The 24,287-nt window shown below is 40.2% G+C and overlaps 1 protein-coding gene across 1 annotated transcript; it reads right to left on the minus strand.

Moving 5' to 3' along the window:
• Positions 1-1,976: 1,976 nt before the first annotated feature.
• On the minus strand, positions 1,977-23,832 carry LOC126278080 (peptidyl-prolyl cis-trans isomerase FKBP2). Its single transcript, XM_049977918.1, has 2 exons — positions 23,614-23,832; positions 1,977-2,393 (listed from the first exon to the last, which is right to left on the minus strand). Exons 1-2 carry the CDS (start codon positions 23,791-23,793, stop codon positions 2,136-2,138), a joined length of 438 nt encoding a protein of 145 aa, XP_049833875.1. The 5' UTR covers positions 23,794-23,832; the 3' UTR covers positions 1,977-2,135.
• Between the last annotated feature and the right edge of the window lie 455 nt (positions 23,833-24,287).

Genomic DNA, 24,287 nt, shown 5'->3' on the forward strand with positions numbered 1-24,287 from the left:
CGAATTAATTCTGTGTAACCTTACTAATACTGCCCTGCCTCTCACTGATAAAACAGAATATTGTTAACACTGTCATGCTGTTAAATGGTAGTAATCAGTACCAACAGGCTGTACGTCTCCAGATCTAGATTTGAAAGAGCTATTTAGAAGAATGTACATTAAATAGTAGCTCCTAGGACTTTGCTCAGATTTTTAGGTGAAGGGCCAACATGTCCCCACAAAATCTTTTCATTACTGGACACTCATATATTAGCTTGTGTACATCTGTTCAAAATTCATGGTTTTCAAGAAAAATCTGATAATTAGAATACTTCTATGGCATTCCATTTACTCTTCCATTCTGGAGAATTTATATTTCACATTCATTTTTTCCATTTAGACAAATTCTTATGTTCTGGTCAAATACACATAAAGAGGGCGTTTTCAACCTGCTGTTTTGTACAAGACACATGGTTGTGGTCTGCTAGTAACCATTTCATCTGAAATTACATTTTCTTTGCAGTTTTGTCTTCCTCTAAAACACAGACTACAAACAGTGAAGATCACTCTGACTGGATGGATACTTCTGATCAGGTTGACTACAGATATATCTGTCATAACAATTCTAATGTCATTATCGTACATTTCATGTAAGGACTGCACCAACAAGGTAAGAGAAACTAAGTCTCATATGGGGGTAATCATTTTTCCCTTATTCAATTTGCAAGTGCAACAGGAAAGCAGATGACAAGGCTTGGTACAAGGTACCCTCCACCATGTACCCCATTGTGGCTAGCAGGGTATGTATGTAAATTTAGTGGTATCAAACTGCATATGGAAGTTGACTCTGAACTCGTACAGGGCTCTTGCCAATTATCTAGTTTTGTTTATTTTAGTCCTTGATTTCTGACATACACACATTTGCATGTTTACATTCAGCACATCTTCCTCTGTATTTTACCTCGCACTATCCAGTGCCCTCACCAACAGTTCTTTTTTCCTTAAAATATTATTTTTAAAGCTCTTCTTGCTCCACTCCAACCAATTTTTGATCATGTTGCTTTTGAGTTTGCTTTCACTTTGTCTGGATTTGCACTTTTATTTTTAATCTATTCCCAACTCATTAACTCTCCCAGGTATATAACCTGATACAGTGATTAACACAAGTTTTTGTTTCTTTAAATTAATGCTTTATTTTATCCTTTCCTAACAAACATAATTTAAAAAAGTCAGATACTTAACACTTAGCAATATTTTCAAACTTGAATGCCTGTTGCTCCAGTTGAGGCTGTTTTGTCAGATGGGAAGTAATCATTTCTCATTTTTATAAATATTTTTAATGTTGTTTTTTAGTTTTCTTGTAAGTAAATTAAGAATATGAATTTTGTTCATATTTTGAAAATTAGAAATTGAAATAACAACGAACAATACTACAAAGAGCAATGAAGCAGAATTAGGTAAATCTGAAACAAAAACACTTGTGTGAAGTCACCTTAAAAGCTACAAGGCATAATACAGAATTCTTATGTTCATGAAGCACTGAATTGTGTAGTGAAACTGTGGAACTAAGGCTTCACAAAAGATTAGTGACATGAATTTCAGAAATATTTCCAGAAAGAAAAACTACATGTGGTCACAAATGCTGCTGCTAATTATGAGTTGAAGTATGCGAAACATTTATCTCCTATCTGCTGCCCAGTGTGGAATCAGTGTACCCCATTTGTTTGTGTCTAAAGTAAATTCATTATGCAAGTGTGAGAGAGTCTTATAAATGTTTGTATAGTACGTATGTGTAGTGGGAATGTGGGAAACCATCTTAAACTACATCCAGGCAGGCAGGCACACATCATTAATCCACAGGTGAATTTGAACAGGGGGCTTTGTGGCAATGTGCCCCCGTCCTGGAAGCGGATTCTTTAAGGCATGCGGTTATCTGGGAATGGGTCACAAATACAAAACAGCATGGGCACATAGGTAATTTTGTTACAAAATATAGCTGACAGTCAAAAGTTGCATTTTTCTATTGCCTGACAAACCTATGGAAGACTTTTCCACATTTAATGCAATCAGACACACACACTACATACAGATATGTTACCAACTTTTTATGATCACATATTTACTTAACTCTTTGATAGTTCACCATTCTATTTGATTCAAAGATCATCACGTCTGTCAATTTTGACGAGCTCCACTTCAAAGATCAGAGTTGCATGCTTGGGTATTTTTGGAGGTGATCCGCTGGCCCCATACCCTAGCTCTGGAGGTATTACAAGTTTCCGTTTCTCCCCTTCACACATTCCGATAAGTCCTTTGTCCCATCCTCTGATGACTTGCCCAGAGCCAAGAGTGAAAGTGAGGGGCTGTCCTCGACCATAGCTGCTGTCAAATTCATTTCCATCTTCCAATGAACCCTGAAATAAAAATTATGGTCAACATTAGTAATGTTCATACATTTGAAAATCCACAAAGTCTATATCTACAACTACACTCCAGTAGCCACCATGCAGTGTGTGTCTCTTTTAGCTCTGCAGAAGAATGACTTACAGAAAACTTGTCTATCATTGAAACACATGTATTTGTGATGATTTAACATCTCTTGCAACAATATTTTTAGTATCAAATGCAAATTTGAGAATTTGTGATTTAATCAGTTCATGAACTCATATTAATCGTAACTCACTGCAAAAATACATGTACTCTACTGGCCATTAAAACTGCTACACCAAGAAGAAATGCAGATGATAAACAGGTATTCATTGGACAAATATATTATACTAGAACTGACATGTGATTATATTTTCACACATTTTGGATGCATAGACCCTGAGAAATCAGTACCCAGAACAACCAACTCAGGCCATAATAATGGCCTTGATACACCTGGGCATTGAGTCAAACAGAGCTTGGATGGCGTGTACAGGTACAGCTGCCCATACAGCTTCAACACGATACCACAGTTCATCAAGAGTAGTGACTGGCATATTGTGATGAGCCAGTTGCTCGGCCACCATTGATCAGACGTATTCAATTGGTTAGAGATGTGGAGAATGTGCTGGCCAGGGCAGCAGTCGAACATTTTCTGTATCCAGAAAGGCCCGTACAGGACCTGCAACATGTGATCGCGCATTATCCTGCTGAAATGTAGGGTTTCACAGGGATCGAATGAAGGGTAGAGCCACGGGTCATAACATATCTGAAATGTAACGTCCACTGTTCAGAGTGCAATCAATGCAAAGAAGACGTGACCGACACGTGTAACCAATGGCACCCCATACAATTACTCTGGGTGATATGCCAGTATGGCGATGACAAATACACGCTTCCAATGTGCGTTCTCCGCGATGTCGCCAAACACGGATGCGACCATCATGATGCTGTAAACAGAACTTGGATTCATCCGGAAAAAATGACGTTTTGCCATTCGTGCACCCAGGTTTGTCGTTGAGTACACCATCGCAGGCACTCCGGCCTGCGATGCAATGTCAAGGGTAACCGCAGCCATGGTCTCCGAGCTGACTGTCCATGCTGCTGCAAACATCGTCGAACTGTTCGTGCAGATGGTTGTTGTCTGGCAAACGTCCCCATCTGTTGATTCAGGGATCAAGACGTGGCTGCACGATCCGTTACAGCCATGCGGATAAGATGCCTGTCATCTCGACTGCTAGTGACACGAGGCCATTAGGCTCCAGCACGGCCTTTCGTATTACCCTCCTGAACCCACCAATTCCATATTCTGCTAACAGTCATTGGATCTCGACCAATGCGAGCAGCAATGTCGCGATACGATAAACCGCAATCACGATAGGCTACAATTCGACCTTTATCAAAGTCGGAAACATGATGGTACGCATTTCTCCTCCTTACACGAGGCATCACAACAACATTTCACCAGGCAACGCCGATCATCTGCTGTTTGTGTATGAGAAATCAGTTGGAAACTTTCCTCATGTCAGCACGTTATAGGAGTCGCCACCAGCACCAACCTTGTGTGAATGCTCTGAAAAGCTAATCATTTGCATATCACAGCATCTTCTTCCTGGCGGTTAAATTTCACGTCTGTAGCACATCATCTTCATGGTGCAGCAATTTTAATGGCCAGTAGAGTACTACTATAATGGCAGCTTGGGGAAAAGTGAGTTATGATATTTGAACTGAGTCAATACTTTACCATATGACATGTCTCACAATAAGAACAAGCAGAACCTATTAGAGATCCGCTGAACTCGCATTGGCTAACAACAGATTTCAAGGGGAATTATGTAATCTACTTGGCCTCGATGGGTTTCATAATTCATGGAGCAATGGGGTGGTTTTAATTTAACTAAACACTGCAGTGAAACACTAAAAAAACCTAAAATATACAACTGTTGATATCCCAGTTTGATGGCCACCTTCACTTGAGCTAAGACAATTTGCATCACTAACATCAGTTGAGAACTTTCTACTTCCAATACAAAAAACACTCAGAGGAAAAGACTATATACTGAATTATTCCCTCAGGCACAGCATGTGAGAGATGTGGATAACTGCGGCACTGTTGGCACCATTAGATATAGGTATTTTATGTATTATGTGAATTGTTCATTGCAACCTTCCAGGGTGTACATAAAGTGTGGGAACACTTTCAATTATTTATTGCACAAGAACTATACATTGCACAGATGTCATACATATTGCGTTTGATGTGAAACTCTGAAAGTCTTTTTTACATACATTTGATATGCGAACCATGAGTGACCCGGCAGACATCAATCTGGTAGTTGAATTCTTGCCATACCCGTCCCAGCGTGGCATCGTCGACTGTGGCAGTCGCTTCCCGTATTCTTTCCCAGAGCTCTGTAGAGGCAGTACATATACCAGATCTTTAATGTATTCCACAGAAAAAAGTCACACAGTGTGAGATCTGGTGATTGGGGAGGCCATTTCATGAAACAGCTGCCCTCTTCTGTAGCACAGCCAATCCATTGATGCAGCAGCGCCGGCTTCAGGTACCCACGAACTTCACAATGAAAATGAAGTTGAGCCCCATCCTGCTGAAAGATGAACGAAGAGACCGATTGCATTTGAGGCATCGGCCATTGCCGCAACATGTCCAAGTAGGAATGTCTCTCATATGCGTTCCACATTAACTTCACTGACACTGGGATGTCCGCTTCTCTTTGTCAGGCACAAGCGACCCATCGTAACAAATTGTTGTACCATTGGTAAATGGCCTGCCTTGTTGGTAGCTTCTTACCGCAATTGGTTCAAAACATCCATTGAACAGCACACTTGTTTTTGTCAAACTTCAACACACAGAAAGCTAGCTCTGCACCTGAACTCACCATGTTTGCGACTAGCGCTGACTATCTGAAAATTACCAAACTACGCTGTGGCGGTTTACATGAAAAAAAAAAAAAAACCTTTCAGGGTTTCTCTTCAAAATGACATATGTATGATATCTGTACAATGTTTGGTTCTTGTGCAATAAATAATTGAAAGTGTTACTGGACTTTATGTACACACTGTATTTCATACAGCATGAAAAGGAGGAGATGGGATTAAAGGTTAATTATTGTGACTGACAAAGCTGGATTGATTATTATTGTTCAATGTAAATGAGACAGATGAATGAAATCACCCCATTTTTGAGTCTGGACACACAACATACAGCCAGCCATGAAGAGTAAACAAATGAGAACTTAGCCCCAGCTAAGGGGAGGCCAGAAGAGTGGGTCACAGTACGTCCCATCTCCTCCTCATAGAGCTGGTAGCCTAAATCTATGTTCTGTGCTCTTGTGAAAGCCTGCCAATTCATTCCGGTGTGGTGAGAATCATACTTGAACGTCTTTGTGGACCAGGATAATTCTCTTCACTGATTTCAACATAAGAAAAGAAGACAATGAGCAACACATAACATAAAGCAAAGTGGGGTACACTATGCATTCAGTAACTGCTGCAGCGCAGTGTTTGCTGAGGTTTTCAGTGTCGTGAATGTGGAAGTTTAGGCCCGACCTCTAACGGTGTCTTACACAACCATACTTCAAAACACTGTCCATCTAAAGCTGCCAAATTAAAGATCTGCATAATACCATGTAGCTGAAATTGAGAAAATTGGAACAAGAATGCACTCTTAATTACTGTGAATGTCTGAACCATTTTTCTTCAATACTAATAAAAATTGGGGTAAACCAGAACTAAAGACAGATTAAAGATGACAGATTGGCCAATAAACTCCTGGCAAGAAAGATGGAAATGGCTAAGCAGCTGACTAATGAGGTGTACAACATATCTATCTCATCTCATGCACTACTAAGTTATCATACATAATAGTAATAAAGTCACGATTTTTTTTACACAGGCAATTGAGAAAGAAAATATGGGGGGGGGGGGAGAGGGAGAGGGGGAGAGGGGGAGAGGGGGAGAGGGGGAGAGGGAGGGAGAGAGAGAGAGAGAGAGAGAGAGAGAGAGAGAGAGAGAGAGAGAAGAAAATCATCTGAAAAATATTGTAGGTTCTTATACAGCCGTTTGTCTAGAACGGATACAGGGAACCTAGAATCATTACCAGTTAATATTTTATTTTTTTTTATGCAGTGCAACAATTTGTGTTGCTTGAGGCTTTCCCAATGAACTAGTTGTAGATTTGGTTCTCAGGTGTGATGTCAAATGTCGTGAAATTCACATGATTCTTCATTGCTGCAGCTGCAGCTGACCGACATCTTGGGGTATGACAAAACACTGCTGAGTAGTGACTTAAATCACGTGTTCATGCCAGTCTGAGTAGAAAATGCACTGGCATTGAAGATGCCAAAACTGGTGGCCAATAGTTAAGATTTTGAACCATTGGTCGTATTCGGCTGACCATACCAAGAACAGTCACATACCAGTGCGGACACATATTTTGGTATGCGACTCCTGACAAGAGGGCGCTGGGGTGGCTGATGGCAGTGCACAGCGTGAGTGACAGCCTTTGATCGTGTGCTGAAGCTCTTAGTTCATCGCCCCACAAGTGGCGTAAGTATCTTTCTTTCTTCCAGTCAAAAAATCTTTACTATGAACCACTGATTTTGGCACCATCAAGTTTGCATGTTTTCTACTTAGACTGGTATAAATAGGAGGCTTCACTCACAGCTCAGCAGTGCGTTTGTCACACCTGAAGATGTAGGAAAGTTGCAGTGATGGAATATTATGAGAATTTGATGACAATGTCAACAATTTGTTCCATCAAGGTATCACTTAGCACTGAGCGTTTTTCCTCTAACAATGGCACTATCTTCTGCAGATCAGCATACTGTCTGCTCTAAAGCCAATGATTTGTAATATCTGAGTTGACTGACTGGCAGGCTGGGATAAATGCTGAAATTCATCTGCATGATTATCAAACAATCCCTGACATTATCAAAAGTGTGAATTGGGCATTAAAACCTAGGCAGAGAGTGAAATTGTTAGGCAAAAACAACCAATGTCATGTGATGCACTTTGTCACCTATAATTTCAACACAATTATTGCTACATTTTTTCTTATAGTGCAACATTACTGAAAGAAAATTTACAAAATTACAGCTCTGGGTACCACCTAGTCACAAAATGTAAAAGCAGTAAGAAGCAGCTTGATCAACAAATTTTCTTGGGCGTCTATATACATAAATCCAACTTGCCATTGGAACAAACATTAATGATGTCAAACAATATTAATATCTATCAGTCACTATTATCGCTTTTTCCTGCTTTTCACATTATTGTATCATACTGGTGTAACAGAATTGTAAAAAATAACTTCAGTCTATCATTGAAGGTTTAATTTTATCCACAACTATTGATTTTTGTCGATAATGACTTGCCATGAGATGTATACAATGGAACTTCGATTTTACATTCTCCAATTTGACATTTTTCGTGATGCTACGTCATAAATTCATAGCCCCTAAGAAAACCCCATAAGATCAATGCTAAAAATTCCTAATAAGATTAACCTCGATTTTAAGTTCTTATTCAACATCTTGCTTGACTTTCTTCTGTTTTCTTCCTGTTGGCATTATGTGTGACTGAACAAGTTATAAGTGGCTCAAAAGGCAGACTGTTCGCACCACGGGTGTTGGCAGAATTAAGGGAATATTTTAAACCGTTTTGGAGATGTGAGAGAGGAAATGCTGATGTAATCCACAATCAGTGTCACCAATACAACTTGTAACATTTAGTTTCGCCACACAATTACGATACAACTACTGCTAGGTTGCAGCAGTACTGGAAAAACGAGACAGTCGACAGGAAGTGTCAGGATCAAGACAATATGTGATAAAGGGGACCACCCACCACCTTTCCTTGTTCCACTTATAACTGAGCTTCATCTTTTTACATGTATTTCTGATGTACTGTATTCAGCAACAATATCAATAATCAATCTTTTAAATTCAAACACTGAGCTCGAAGAATATCTTCAAGGAAACGTCGTCCATTTCCAACTAGTGAACTCTTATTTGCTAGTGTCTTGTTCAGACACCCAATAACCAGCGCAGCCACCATCCCACACTAACACGTTAAATGAGCTCACCTACTGGATATGTGGAGTGCCCCTTCAGCGACGGGAGAGCAGGTAGGGGTGAAAGCATTTTGTGAAGTGCTGAAAATATATGTGAAGTGCTGAAAATATACGTTTCGTGCAGATGATGTGTTACGACAGAGATGTCACATGGAAATAGAACAAGGGTTTTGCAATAGCACATTTTAAAGACTTTTATGTTCAAATCTGATGATACAGTTTCAACACCTATATACATTATTCCCTCCCCCCATGAACCATGGACCTTGCCGTTGGTGGGGAGGCTTGCGTGCCTCAGCGATACAGATAGCCGTACCGTAGGTGCAACCACAACGGAGGGGTATCTGTTGAGAGGCCAGACAAACGTGTGGTTCCTGAAGAGGGGCAGCAGCCTTTTCAGTAGTTGCAAGGGCAACAGTCTGGATGATTGACTAATCTGCCCTTGTAACACTAACCAAAACGGCCTTGCTGTGCTGGTACTGCGAACGGCTGAAAGCAAGGGAGAACTACGGCCGTAATTTTTCCCGAGGGCATGCAGCTTTACTGTATGATTAAATGATGATGGCGTCCTCTTGGGTAAAATATTCCGGAGGTAAAATAGTCCCCCATTCGGATCTCGGGGCGGGGATTACTCAGGAGTACGTCGTTATCAGGAGAAAGAAAACTGGTGTTCTACAGATCGGAGCGTGGAATGTCAGATCACTCAATCGGGCAGGTAGGTTAGAAAATTTAAAAAGGGAAATGGATAGGTTAAAGTTAGATATAGTGGGAATTAGTGAAGTTCGGTGGAAGGAGGAACAAGACTTTTGGTCAGGTGACTACAGGGCTAAAACACAAAATCAAATAGGGGTAACGCAGGAGTAGGTTTAATAATAAATAGGAAAATAGGAATGCGAGTAAGCTACTACAAACAGCATAGTGAACGCATTATTGTGGCCAAGATAGATACGAAGCCCACACCTACTACAGTAGTACAAGTTTATATGCCAACTAGTTCTGCAGATGACGAAGAAATAGAAGAAATGTATGATGAGATAAAAGAAATTATTCAGATAGTGAAGGGTGATGAAAATTTAATAGTCATGGGTGACTGGAATTCGGTTGTAGGAAAAGGGAGAGAAGGAGACGTAGTAGGTGAATGTGGATTGGGGGAGAGAAATGAAAGAGGAAGCCGTCTGGTAGAATTTTGCACAGAGCACAATTTAATCATAGCTAACACTTGGTTTAAGAATCATGAAAGAAGGTTGTATACATGGAAGAACACTGGAGATACTAAAAGGTATCAGATAGATTATATAATGGCAAGACAGAGATTTAGGAACCAGGTTTTAAATTGTAAGACATTTCCAGGGGCAGATGTGGACTCTGACCACAATCTATTGGTTATGACCTGTAGATTAAAACTGAAGAAACTGCAAAAAGGTGGGAATTTAAGGAGATGGGACCTGGATAAACTGAAAGAACCAGAGGTTGTACAGAGTTTCAGGGAGAGCAAAGGGAACAATTGACAGGAATGGGGGAAAGAAATACAGTAGAAGAAGAATGGGTAGCTTTGAGGGATGAAGTAGTGAAGGCATCGGAGGATCGAGTAGGTAAAAATACGAGGGCTAGTAGAAATCCTTGGGTAACAGAAGAAATATTAAATTTAATCGATGAAAGGAGAAAATATAAAAATGCAGTAAATGAAGCAGGCAAAAAGGAATACAAGTGTCTCAAAAATGAGATTGACAGGAAGTGCAAAATGGCTAAGCAGGGATGGCTAGAGGACAAATGTAAGGAGGTAGAGGCATATCTCACTAGGGGTAAGAGAGATACTGCCTACAGGAAAATTAAAGAGACCTTTGGAGATAAGAGAACCACTTGTATGAACATCAAGAGCTCAGATGGAAACCCAGTTCTAAGCAAAGAAGGGGAAGCGGATAGGTGGAAAGAGTATATAGAGGGTCTATACAAGGGCGATGTACTTGAGGACAATATTATCGAAATGGAGGAGGATGTTGATGAGGATGAGATGGGAGATGCGATACTGCGTGTAGAGTTTGACAGAGCATTGAATAACCTGAGTCGAAACAAGGCCCCCGGAGTAGACGACGTTCCATTGGAACTACTGACGGCCTTGTGGAGCCAGTTCTGACAAAACTCTACCGTCTGGTGAGCAAGGTGTATGAAACAGGCGAAATACCCTCAGACTTCAAGAACAACATAATAATTCCAATCCCAAACAAAGCAGGTGTTGACAAATGTGAAAATTACCGGACAATCAGTCTAATAAGCCACAGCAGCAAAATACTAACTTGAATTCTTTACAGACGAATGGAAAAACTAGTAGAAGCCGACCTCGGGGAAGATCAGTTTGGATTCCGTAGAAATACTGGAACACGTGAGGCAATACTGACCTTATGACTTATCTTAGAAGAAAGATTAAGGAAAGGCAAACCTACGTATCTAGCATTTGTAGACTTAGAGAAAGCTTTTGACAATGTTGACTGGAATACTCTCTTTCAAATTCTAAAGGTCGCAGGGGTAAAATACAGGGAGCGAAAGGCTATTTACAATATGTATAGAAAGTAGATGGCAGTTACAAGGGTCAAGGGACATGAAAGGGAAGCAATTGTTGGGAAGGGAGGTAGACAGGGTTGTAGCCTCTCCCCAATGTTATTCAATCTGTATATTGAGCAAGCAGTAAAGGAAACGAAAGAAAAGTTCGGAGTAGGTATTAAAATCCAGGGAGAAGAAATAAAATCTTTGAGGTGCGCCGATGACATTGTAATTCTGCCAGAGACAGCAAAGGACTTGGAAGAGCAGTTGAACGGAATGGACAGTGTCTTGAAAGGAGGGTATAAGATGAACATCAACAAAAGCAAAACGAGGATAATGGAATGTAGTCAAATTAAGTCAGGTGATGCTGAGGGAATTAGATTAGGAAATGACACACTTAAAGTAGTAAAGGAGTTTTGCTATTTGTGGAGCAAAATAACTGTGATGGTCGAAGTAGAGAGGATATAAAATGCAGACTGGCAATGGCAAGGAAAGTGTTTCTGAAGAAGAGAAATTTGTTAACATCGAGTATAGATTTAAGTGTCAGGAAGTCATTTCTGAAAGTATTTGTATGGAGTGTAGCCATGTATGGAAGTGAAACATGGACGATAAATAGTTTGGACAAGAAGAGAACAGAAGCTTTCGAAATGTGGTGCTACAGATGAATGCTGAAGATTAGATGGGTAGATCACATAACTAACGAGGAGGTATTGAATAGGATTGGGGAGAAGAGAAGTTTGTGGCACAACTTGAAGAGAAGAAGGGATCGGTTGACAGGACATGTTCTGAGGCATCAAGGGATCACCAATTTAGTACTGGAGGGCAGCGTGGAGGGTAAAAATCGTAGAGGGAGACCAAGAGATGAATACACTAAGCAGATTCAGAAGGATGTAGATACCAGTATGTACTGGGAGATGAAGATGCTTGCACAGGATAGAGTGGTATGGAGAGCTGCATCAAACCAGTCTCAGGACTGAAGACCACAACAACATACATTATTCATGTATATACTTTGCACACCATACACTGTAGACTGCATAGATTGGTAGCAGTGATAGAGGGCAAGCATTGGTGAAGTAAACTCATTTTTTCAGGCCTCTGTTTCTTTCATCAAGCCTGAAATAACACCTTAATAGTGGTGGGCATATGAAGTGCAGCTCATAAGAAAAGGATTAAACAATAACAGCAATGGTGACAAATTAAGCCATTAAGCGACAGGAAGGGCATATGGCACCCCTTAAATTAACATGCCAAATCTGGTTCACCAAACAGCAGACCCCACAAGTTGGGATTAATGCTTGGAAAGAGATATCGCTTTTTCAGTGTCAGCTTGAACAGTAGGGGTGAGAGACTACAACCCTGTCTTACACCCTTTTTAATCCAAGCAATTTGCTCTTGGTCTTTCACACTTATCGCTCCCTCTTGGTTCTTGTGCATATTGTATATTACCCTTCTTTCCCTACAACTTGCCCCAATTTATTTTAGATATTGCACAACTCAGATTTGACAAGCATAAAATTGCTAATGCACTTTAGTACATTACTGCAGGAATAAAGACCTGCTTCTTTGTAACTACTTCAGCGTCCATTACAGATGCATATTAATTTATATGTGCTGCTTAAACACTGAAGTGCCAAAGAAACTGGTATAGGCATGCGTATTCAAATACAGAGATATGTAAACTGATAGAATACGGCACTGAGGTTGGCAACACCTATATACATTGTGACTCTGCAGCGGATACAGAACCGCGCCCTGAAGACTGCTATGCATCTTCCGAGGTGCTTCTCGACGCGCCAACTCCTGAGAAGACGGGATGCTCCCGAAACCTGCTCATCCGTGGACTGGGCCAACAACCTCATCACAGGCCTGCTGAGGGATTAAGTTTTACTAATCAGCTACCAGAGTGTGTCTTTCTCTTTTCCAGGTTACACCCGCTAGGACCAATAAACAAAAATGGTATTATATCCTTCTCTCTTTACAGGAACCGCAGGAAAGACAAATTTTGTCTAAACTGCAACACCACAAGTCAAGTATAGGCTTGTCTTGTCAACGTCAGATCAGCTACTGCTGCTAAAATGGCAGTTTATCTAGATTTTAAATTAGTCTGAATGTGGAGTTATAGTAGACACATGGGCATTTGGACACATCTCTGAGGTAGTGATGACATGGGGATTTTCCTGAAAGACCATTTCACAAATGTACAGTGAATATCAGAAATCTGGTAACCATCAAATCTCCACCATTGCTGTGCATGGAAAAAAAAGATCTTGCAAGATCTGGACCAACAACGGCTGAAAAGAATCATTCAACATGACAGAAGTGCAACCGTTCCGCAGATTGCTGAAGATTTCAATGCTGGGCCATCAACGAGTGTCAGTGTGCGAACCATTCAACAAGACATCTTTGGTAAGAGTTTTTGGAGCCGGAGACCCACTCGTGTACCCTTGACAACTGCACAACACAAAGCTTCATGCCTCGCCTGGGCCTGTTAGCGCCAACGTTGGACTGTTGTTGACTGAAAACGTGTTGTCTGGTCGGAGTCAAATTGTATTGAGCAGATGGACATGTATGGGTACTGAGACAACCTCATGAATATATGGACCCTGCACATCAGCAGGGGACTGTCCAAGCTGGTGTAAGCTCTGTAATGGTGAGGGGCATGCGCAGTTGGAGTGACTGGGATCCCTGATATGTCTAGATATGACTCTGGCAGGTGGCATGTACTTCACCATCCTGTCTGATCACCTGCATCCATCCATGTCCACTGTGCATTCCAACGGAGTTGGGCAATTCCAGCAGGACGATGCAACACCCCACACATCCAGAATTCCAACAGGGTGGCCCCAGGAACACTCTTCCAAGCTTAAACACTTCCACTGGCCACCAAACTCCCCAGACATGAACATTATGAGCATATCTGGAACGCCATGCAACATGCTGTTCAGAAGAGATCTCCATCCCCTCACATGCTTAAAGATTTATGGACAGCCCTGCAGGATTCATCATATCAGTTCCCTCCAGCACTACTTCAAACATTAGTGCAGTCCACACCACGTCTTGTTGCGGCACTTCTGTGTGCTCATGGGGGATATTAGGTGTACCAGTTTCTTTGGCTCTGCAGTGTATATTCTGCTAAATTTGGAGTAATGCATAGTTACACTTATCAGCGATTTAAAATTGAACAATATTCTGCATGTTTTGTTTCACTCATTAATTGCAAGGCCCTATTTTGAAGAAGTCTAACACTTTCACAAATATTCCACAATACATATATTCTTAAAATTTAATCTTTGTTGTCATTACCAATATCTGTCTTTTCTTGTAAAAAATGTACTGCAAATGACTTATGATATTAGGACCAAAATGAATTTGTGCCTGTAAAGACTTCAAGATTAAAATACAAACGAATGGGGTAAATGTATAGGCGCTGCCCCAATATTCAACTAAGTGTTATAGCACTTGAAATGTCTTCAAAGAAAGGTAATTCAGTTAAAGGCCGAATTATAGAGCTCTCGGCAGGAATATTCTCTTTTCACCCACGGAAGAGTATCACTATAGATTTCTTAAATAGGTCATATTATTATTATTATTATTATTATTATTATTATTATTATTGTTATCATCTATTTTTGCAAAATAACTTTTGATAAAGAAAAGTCGTTTCATTGTATTGTATTGTAATTAAGTAAAATGCACATCCTTGACTTTTTCAACATCTCAGAGAACCCACTATGTGAATCTGTGGAAAACGATTCATCATTCACACACCTTGCTGAGGTGGGGTGGCTTGCATGCCTCATCAATAGAGATAGCTGTACTGTAGCTGCAATCACATGGAGAGGTATCAGTTGGGAGGCCAGACAAACGTGTGCTTCCTGAAAATAGGCAGCAATGTATTTAATGGTTGCAGGGGAAACAGTCTGTATGATTCACTAATCTGGTCTTGTAACATCAGCCAAATGGTCTTGCTGTGCTGGTACTGTGAATGGCTGAAAGCATGAGGAAACTACAGCCATTGTTTTTTCTGAGGGTATGTAGCTGTACTATTTAAATGGTTAAACGATGATGGCACCCCTAGTGAGTTAAGCTTCTACATCCTTACATTTGTCCTCTAGCCATCCCTGCTTAGCCATTTTGCACTTCCTGGCAATCTCGCTTTTGAGACGTTTGTATTCCTTTTTGCCTGCTTCATTTACTGCATTATTATATTTTCTCCTTTCATCAATCAAATTCAATATTTCTACTAGACCTCGTCTTTTTACCTACTTGGTGCTCTGCTGCCTTCACTACTTCATCCCTCAGAGCTACCCATTCTTCTTGTACTGTACTTCTTTCCCCCACTGCTGCCAATTGTTCCCTTATGCTCTCCCTGAAACTCTGTACAACCTCTGGTTCTTTCAGTTTATCCAGGTCCCATCTCCTTAAATTCCCACCTTTTTGCAGTTTCTTCAGTTTTAATCTACAGGTCATTACCAATAGATTGTGGTCAGAGTCCACATCTGCCCCTGGAAATGTCTTACAATTTAAAACCTGATTCCTAAATCTCTGTCTTACCATTATATTATCTATCTGATATCTTTTAGTATCTCCAGGATTCTTCCATGTATACAACCTTCTTTTATGATTCTTGAACCAAGCGTTAGCTATGATTAAGTTATGCTCTGTGCAAAATTCTATCAGACTGCTTCCTCTTTCATTTCTTAGCCCCAATCCATATTCACATACTATGTTTCCTTCTCTCCCTTTTCCTACACTCGAATTCCAGTCACCCATAACTATTAAATTTCCATCTCCCTTCACTATCTGAATAATTTCTTTTATCTCATCATACATTTCATCAATTTCTTCATCATCTGCAGAACTAGTTGGCATATAAACTTGTACTACTGTAGTAGGCATGGGCTTCGTGTCTATCTTGGCCACAATAATGCGTTCACTATGCTGTTTGTAGTAGCTTACCCGCAACCCTATTTTCCTATTCATTATTAAACCTACTCCTGCGTTACCTCTATTTGATTTTGTATTCATAACCCTGTATTCACCTGACCAGAAGTCTTGTTCCTTCTGCCACCGAACTTCACTAATTCCCATTACATCTAACTTTAACCTATCCATTTCCCTTTTTAAATTTTCTAACCTACGTGCTCGATTAATGGATATGACATTCCACGCTCCGATCCATAGAACGCCAGTTTTCTTTCTCCTGATAACAACGTCCTCTTGAGTAATCCCCGCCCGGAGATCCGAATGGGGGACTGTTCTACCTCCCGAATATTTTACCCAAGAGCACGCTATCATCATTTAACCATACAGTAAAGCTGCATGCCCTCGGGAAGAATTACGGCTGTAGTTTCCCCTTGCTTTCAGCCGTTCGCAGTACCAGAATAGCAAGGCTGTTTTGGTTATTGTTTCAAGGCCAGATCAGTCAGTCATCCAGACTTTTGCCCCCTCACCTACTGAAAAGGCTGCTGCCCCTCTTCAGGAAAAATGTTAGGAGGCTGATATGTTTGTTTCCAAGGTTAGCAACTATACGAAGAGCAAAACTAGCTGAACTTAACTGTTTGAGAATCTCAGTAATATGCTTCTTCCAGTTCAGGCTTTCATCAATATGTACACCAAACATTTGGAGCATTCTACCCTATTTACTGACTCCCAATCATGTGCGACATCAATTGCTGGTAAGGCTATTTTTGTACAGAACTAAATGTAAGGTGTTTTTTCAAAGTTTAAGGAGGGTCCCCTTTCAGAGAACAACTTTATAATTCGTCAGAAAACATCATTTACCAGCTCTTTGGTTCTTTCTGTCTAATGGGATTTATTAGAAGACTATAAATGTCTGAAACAAAAATGCTGATTCTGTTTGTTGAATGTTAAGTGGAAGGTCATTCACACAAATATGGGGTGATTCAGGAGGAATGTCACATAATATGTGAGGTGATCTACATGTGAGAATAAACTGAAAAAGTTTTATGAAAATGTGGCCCATTTTCGATTGTTACAGAGCTGGAGCACATTGAAGACTACACACATCCATTAAAGATTATGGACTACACACATCCATGAAAGATTATGATGACAAGTGTGAATATTACTTACTGAGGTGCTGTGTAGGCACTGTGATGGATAGAATAATGCTGGGACAGATAACTGATCCATCCTACAAATGATGTTCGAAGAGTCCTCCATTCATCTCAATGCCCCTGTCAATGTGCTGGAGGGTGTGCTGTGTTGCATATTGATCATCATCTTGGTGGGCTGTAATGCTGGCAGCGGCATCAGTGATGTGTACCCACCTTTGTAGTATACACATTCACCTATGAGCAGCCACATAAACTACTAGGATTAAATCAGGTGATATGGCAGGCCAGTTAATGGGTCCACCACAACCAATCCACGGTCAAGGAAATGTGTTATTCAGATACTGGGATACTAGTCTGGTACAGTAAACGTGATCCATCATATGTTAAGAACATTTGCCATCATTGGTCTAATGTCACATCTACTGCCAGGAAATGTGAATATGCTGCAGCTTTCATGTGATTTAGCAAGAACACAGGCCCTATCACCAGGTCATCAATCATACCACACCAGACATTCACTGACAACCTAATTTGGAATTTTCTTTCCCTAGTGTCGTGTGGGTTCTCCATCACCTGTGTATGAAAATTGTGGGCGTTTGTGATACCATTGCATGTAAATGTAGCCTCATCTGTCAATAAAGTGTACAGCATGACTTTTCTGTGTACATCTAACCATTCACAACATTGTTGTCAGCTTAAAGAGTCACTCAAATGCAGATGTTGCATGTGGTGCACGTGGAATGGGAACAAGCTCTTATGTTTGGGGAATATTGAGCTGATGGCTAATGCCCCTTTCCTCAGATGACTCGATGACCTTACATTCTGATGTTACATGTATACAGGAGTGTTCTGGATTCATGTATTGTTTGAAAAATCCTGAGAAATACCCTATCACAGGAGGTCTGTGAATAAGGTATAATGTCTCTGGTATTCTGCCACAGCCATTACAGTATCCATACACAAACAACATATCTGCATATTCTTCATTAGTGAATGTATGCAGCATGTGGGTATACTTGGACACAATGGACTTGTTCAATTAAACAACACTTCCGCATGACATGCACACAGCCTCACAACTGTTTACTGATCCAGCCCATGACCGCACACTGGGTATGCTTGCAGCTGCTGCCCTGGTGCGACATCACAGTGCTGTCGTCTGCTTGAGAATCCCCAGGATCCAAAACTGAACCCTGTGGGATTACCTTTGTGACTTTTTCCCCCGTCTCTAAAATTTCTACCCTTTTGACACTGTCTGAACTATTCAGTACAATCTTTTGCATTCTGTTTGTGAGATATGAATTAAATCAGCTGTGCATAAAGTCACCAGTTCCATATAACTTGGGTTTTGCTAAGAGACTAATGTGATCTACACACTGAAACGCCTAGGAAATCGGCCGTGCCCTTTCAAAGGAACCATCCCGGCATTTGCCTGAAGCGATATTATTTAAGGCATGTACCACTTAATGAGTGAAGTATAAATAGCATTCTGATTCTGTGAGGCAACCTTCTGTAATCCAAAATGTGATATGCTAAGTACATGGTTTCCACTTACGTGTGTGTTTGATTTTGAGTTCATTACTTTTTCAAATGTTGTGGAAAAAAGATGTCAGTAATGAAACTGGACGATAACTTTTTAAGCCTGTCTCCTTGTCTTTCTTATGAAGTGTTTTAATAATTCCATATTTTAACCTGTGCCTGGAAAAATTCACTGCTCCAGTGTTACACTGCACATATCACAAATGACATTACTTATTAAGTTGGAACAACTTTCCAGAATTCTGCTTGAAATTCCATCAACCTCATATGAGCTTTAGTTTTTTACATTTTTATAATTGTGATTTCAGAGAAGAATGTTGGTTTAACTTCTAGCTTCTTAACGTTTTGTGAAATGACATTTTTAATATATTTTCCAGCTTCGTAAACTGAACCATTTTTTTTTTTTTTATATTTGCTGCTATGATTAGAAATTGAGTGTTGAAAATTACTTGCAACTAGTGAATTATCAGTCACAACATCGTCATTTAGTGTAATTAAATGGAATCTTGTACACTGACTGGCTATCCTGTTTCCTGTTTGACAATGTACCATACAGTTTTCATCTTATTATCGGCACTATTTATATCTGCCAAGACATGCATAATCCTGGACACATAACGACTTTCCCTAAAGTACTACAGTAGTTTTTGTGGTATGCATGTAAGGATCTTGACTTATGCTGGCCTTTAAATAAATAATTCCATTAGTTATCCATGGCTTACACCCCACCCCCTTTTTCTTATCTTCTGAATAATTTTTTTACGAAAGCAACTTTCAAATATTGACACAAAATTACTATGGAATAAACTGACTTTGACATTAGCATGTCTTTCTACATATACCTCATTCCAGTCCATCCTTTTTATCTTACTCTTACAATATTGTATCCTATTCTCATTAATAAGCCTCAATGCTTTGTAAAAACCTGCCTCAAGGTTCTAAGATGCCATACTGCTTACTTCCATTAATTGCGCATTCAGCCTAGAAACTGTCTATAAAAATGTAATCAGTCAGTAACCTATTATTTTGCTGCACACAAGATGGAAAACTGTCTACTGAAATTAGTTTGAAACAGCAAAATATTAATTCTAGTTGATTTTTCCTGCCCGTATCTTTTAAGAAATCTACACTGAAAACTCCACAAACCACTAACTGTTTCTTCTTGTCTGACACAGAGTTCAATAATACATTTAGATTTCTAATAAACAGCTAAAAGTTTCTTACGGGGGATTAGTATTTTGCTGCAATTATTGGGGAAGTATTCTGGAGTAACAACTTTACAAGTACATTTCCAGTTTCCGATCAACACAAATACCACTTGTTTCAATATTTTTGATTTTCTGTCCAACTTTTTAATATGATGCAGTTCCTTTTTCCACATTAATTTTACATGATCCCTCATATTTAACTTTCCCATCCCTGAGGTAACATGGTGTTCAGAGAGGCACAGATCATTCATCACATGTACTAAGCATACAATAAGCTCTTCTATCTTGTTTTTCACCCTTCTATTGTTCAAATGAAACAAATTAATTTTATTTTTCTGGAAAGTGTTACACATATTATTGCTTTGTAATGTTCTAATTTTTTCAATACTCTCTGTCTGTAATCTGACTAATGTAAAAAAATGTGCCCTGTGTGCTTGTGGCCCCCTCCACTTTCTGTTCAGGTTATCTATAACACGCCGCCCCTCCCCCCCCCCCCCCCCCCCCTCATTCAGTTGCAGGCCATGATTATCCTCATCTTCCATCACAGTAACAGACAAAGACTGTTTCAGTCAAAAGCAACTCACTCAGTTCTTTGTTCACACGGCTAATAGCCTTGTTAATCTGGGCTGGTCACGTTGCTGCAAAACTTTGACCAACTCCATGTCAGTGTGTTGTGTTGCTGCTAGTACTTCCTTCAGGTGACCTTTAATGATATGTTCTAAGTTGTTAGCCAGGCTGTTTCCTGCTTTTTTTACTATAAGTACTTCATTCTTGCCATCAGAATCTCTGCACAAGGCAACAATGTTCTCTGTTACCTGGGCGAACTGGGTGCTTGGTTTCACAATGCTTGTAAACTGATATTGAACGCGTAGGTTTTTCTGTAGCAACTGGCCCAGGCCTCTCCTGTGACAGCTTCCTAGTAGCAAGACCGTTTTCTTTCCACAAGACTTCTCTACCAACGTCGCTTTATATTACAAAGTAACACATTGTGACTACAAACTTTACAAAACTAACACAACACCAAAAATCATTTACTGTTTCCAGTACTGGTTACAAGGTTTAAAGGTACAATATGAAGAGACATGTTAAATATATATACAAAATTTTCATCCTACAGCCACTTGAAAACACAATTCAACACAAATGTGCTGTAGTACGAAATGTGTGTCTGTGTATAATAATGCGCAGATAGTTCAGTCTGCCACATCTACAGTGATGAGAACTCTCTCACCCAGTATGCTGAAGACCTCACAAAGGTTTTCACAGACAGGTAACACCCTCCAGACTTAATACACAAACAGATTCCCTGTGGCATATCCAACCAAACACCTGATCCTCACATCCATCCCAAGAACCAACCACAAAGGAGCATCCCCCCTTGTCACCCAATAACACCGTGGACAAGAACGACTGAACCATGAGCTTCGTAAGGGATTTGATTATCTATCATTACACCCTGAAAGGAGGGACATCCTACTCAAGATACTTCCATCCCCTTCAAAAGTTTCTGTTGTACACTCAACCTCCACAACATCTTAGTCCATACGTATGCCACTCCAACCCCCAATCCCCTGCCACATGGATTATACACTTGTTGAAGACCCACCAGTCCAATCCAGCACCACCTACTTCAGTCCCATCACAGAGTGGGCCACCTGTGAAATCAGCCATGTTGTATACCAGCTGTGCTGCAGCCACTGCACAGCATTTTACATTGGTTTGACAACCAGCCAGCTGTTAACTTGAATGAATGACTACTGACAAACTATTGCCAACAGCAAGGTGGACCACCCAGCCACCACCAGCTTTCCTGAGCTGTGCAGATGGGACCTATCCTTACAGCACATCCTTTCTTTCACTCCCTAAACCTAAGGTAACTTGCTGCCCCCCACCCAATGGAGTGTGAGCGTCTTACACACACACACAATCTCGTGTCCCAGTACTACGCCCAATTCATGTCAGCTACTTTTGTGCTGCTATCTCATGCCCTAGTCTGTGAAATCGTGTGCCCAGCCATCTGCCACCTGCCCCCTCTACCTGTACCCCTAGCTAGCCCACAGATGGCTCCCTACTCTTCCACATGCTGCTCCCCCCCCCCCCCCCCAACACCTCCCTGCTTCTCTCCATCCCTCACCCTACCCCACCCTGCACCTCCACCTTAATCCAGTATAGTCACTGTGGGCCAGGAAAGAGCTGGCAATCAACTGAGCACAATGTACAGAGACAGGCACATACATGTTTTTACTACAAGCTCAAAAAAGTAAGTTAACTCCAAAAGCTAGCAAAGTTCTGTACCTTTTGTCTGTGTACCTATTGACGATGCAGTGGTTCTGCCTTTTGGTGAGTCATGTCCTTTATTGCTAGATGTATATTAATGTCCCTACTGACACTATAGGCTACTTAAAAACTAGGTAATCATCTACTGGGAGCAATAAAAGATTATTTACTGTTGTCTTAGTTTTTGTTAAAATGTTCCTCTTTCTAATACAACCAAATAAGCTTAACACAGACAGTATTAACCTAAAAACAAAAAATGATGTAGACTGTACAGGCACCTTATGATAAGTCTGCAGGGCTTGAAATGTTTCGTTCATTGAAATAAAAATCACAATTTTTGACTTAAGGGAGTTTCTTTTTTATTTTATGAACTGTATGAATATCAAGAACTGATGGAAAACTAACAATAAGCAACAAAAGGAAAATTTAAAGGTGGAACGGCTACACAAGAAAAACGAACTTGAAGGAGTGTTCCAGAAAAGGGAAGGGGAAGTAGGTAGGTGAAGATATGTTGAGAGATACAGTGGTGTGAGAAGGATGTGAAAGAGCACTGAACGGCCGATTTGAAACAAAGGACACTGGAGTAGATGACAGTCCGTCAATTCTACTGATATCCTTGGAAACGCCAGCCATGACACAACCATTACACTTGGTGTGTAAGAAATATGCGACATGTGAAAAACCCTCAGACTTCATGAAGGATATCCTAACTCCAATTCCAAAGAAAGAAGGTGCTGAGAATATTACCAAACAATCCGTTTAATATGTCATGTTTACACAATACTAATATAAATTATTTACAGAATGGGAAAACTGTCTGAAGCGTGCCTCAGGAATCATCAATTTGGGTTTCACAGAACTCTACAAACATGCAATGAGCTGAAGGAAGCCGCAGTTCAGAATGGAGTGGGGCAGGAGTGAAGCCTGTCCTCAATGTTATTCTATCTGTACATTGAGCAAGCAATAAAGAAAAACAAAGAGAAATTTAAAACGGGATATGTGATGAGGCTTACTAAGGACACAGTTCCACAGGGAGCTGCATCCAACCAGTCTTGAGTGAAGACCACAACAACACTACATAGTGAATTTTTGTGTGGTTTACATTTTGTGAGTATTGAATAATTCATATATGGACGGAAAAAATGTTAATTTTCACAATAACTGGCGCCAAACAATTGTAAAGTTACAACGCTTCATTGTTCCAACTCCACATGAATGTGGTGATTTTTTTTTTATTTATTTTTTTCCTGGGAAGCAAATGGGTGTGATGCTTTGCTACCACATAATTTGCGTTGGAAATATGTAAACAGCCATCCAGAAACGATGTGAATTTTGTACTTCACGATACACTTAGCACTTAACAGTACAAACGCCGCTGTTAACCAAAACGTAGTTTCTGTAAATGGCTACGCTTGAAGTATCACCAAGTTTTGCCTTAACTACATACGATATATATTAGTTACGAAACCTTATAATGAACGTGAAGGAAGTCTCCTTTCTTCGATTTGTATTCGCATTTATCTGGTCGTTTCTTTACACCAATTTGCAATTTCTTTTTCGTCTGTTGGTTCTCGTTACTTTTCTCTGCACCTGATACTACAGCAGAACAAATTAACACTAAAACAACCAACACAACATTGCACTTCATTTCGACTACAACAAACACCAAATCAATACGTACCTCACATCTTTGGATTCCAAGTCATCAATAGATCTCTCGAATGTACATCCGAAGGAATCGAATTGTATTTGTATTTCTATTTATAACTCGTAAGTTTTCAAATGCTTAGGTGACTGCAGCGCCCATTTTATTGAATGTTTGAGATACAGTACGTGCGTATACACAATTCAGTAACACCATCTTACCTTCTTAAATTTCCGAGTTTAATTAACTTAAATTGTGTAATATTGGAGAAAATAATGACTGAAGATGCTCGAATATGCCCAGTGATAAAAGTGTGGGCTCATGTAACTTGCTGGGCGAAATTAAATACGATAAACCGTCACGTGAATGGGTTTTAACACTCTGTAACTGCCATAAAACTGTGAATAGGAGATTTGGTGCTGGGATGGAAGACTCCGTGGCAGAAACATTCAGAAATGAGATTCCAACAACAGAAAATTATTTTTGGAATTTTAAAC

Source organism: Schistocerca gregaria, chromosome 6 (genome assembly GCF_023897955.1).
Source record: "Schistocerca gregaria isolate iqSchGreg1 chromosome 6, iqSchGreg1.2, whole genome shotgun sequence".
In the NCBI taxonomy this organism is placed as follows: Eukaryota; Metazoa; Arthropoda; class Insecta; order Orthoptera; family Acrididae; genus Schistocerca; species Schistocerca gregaria.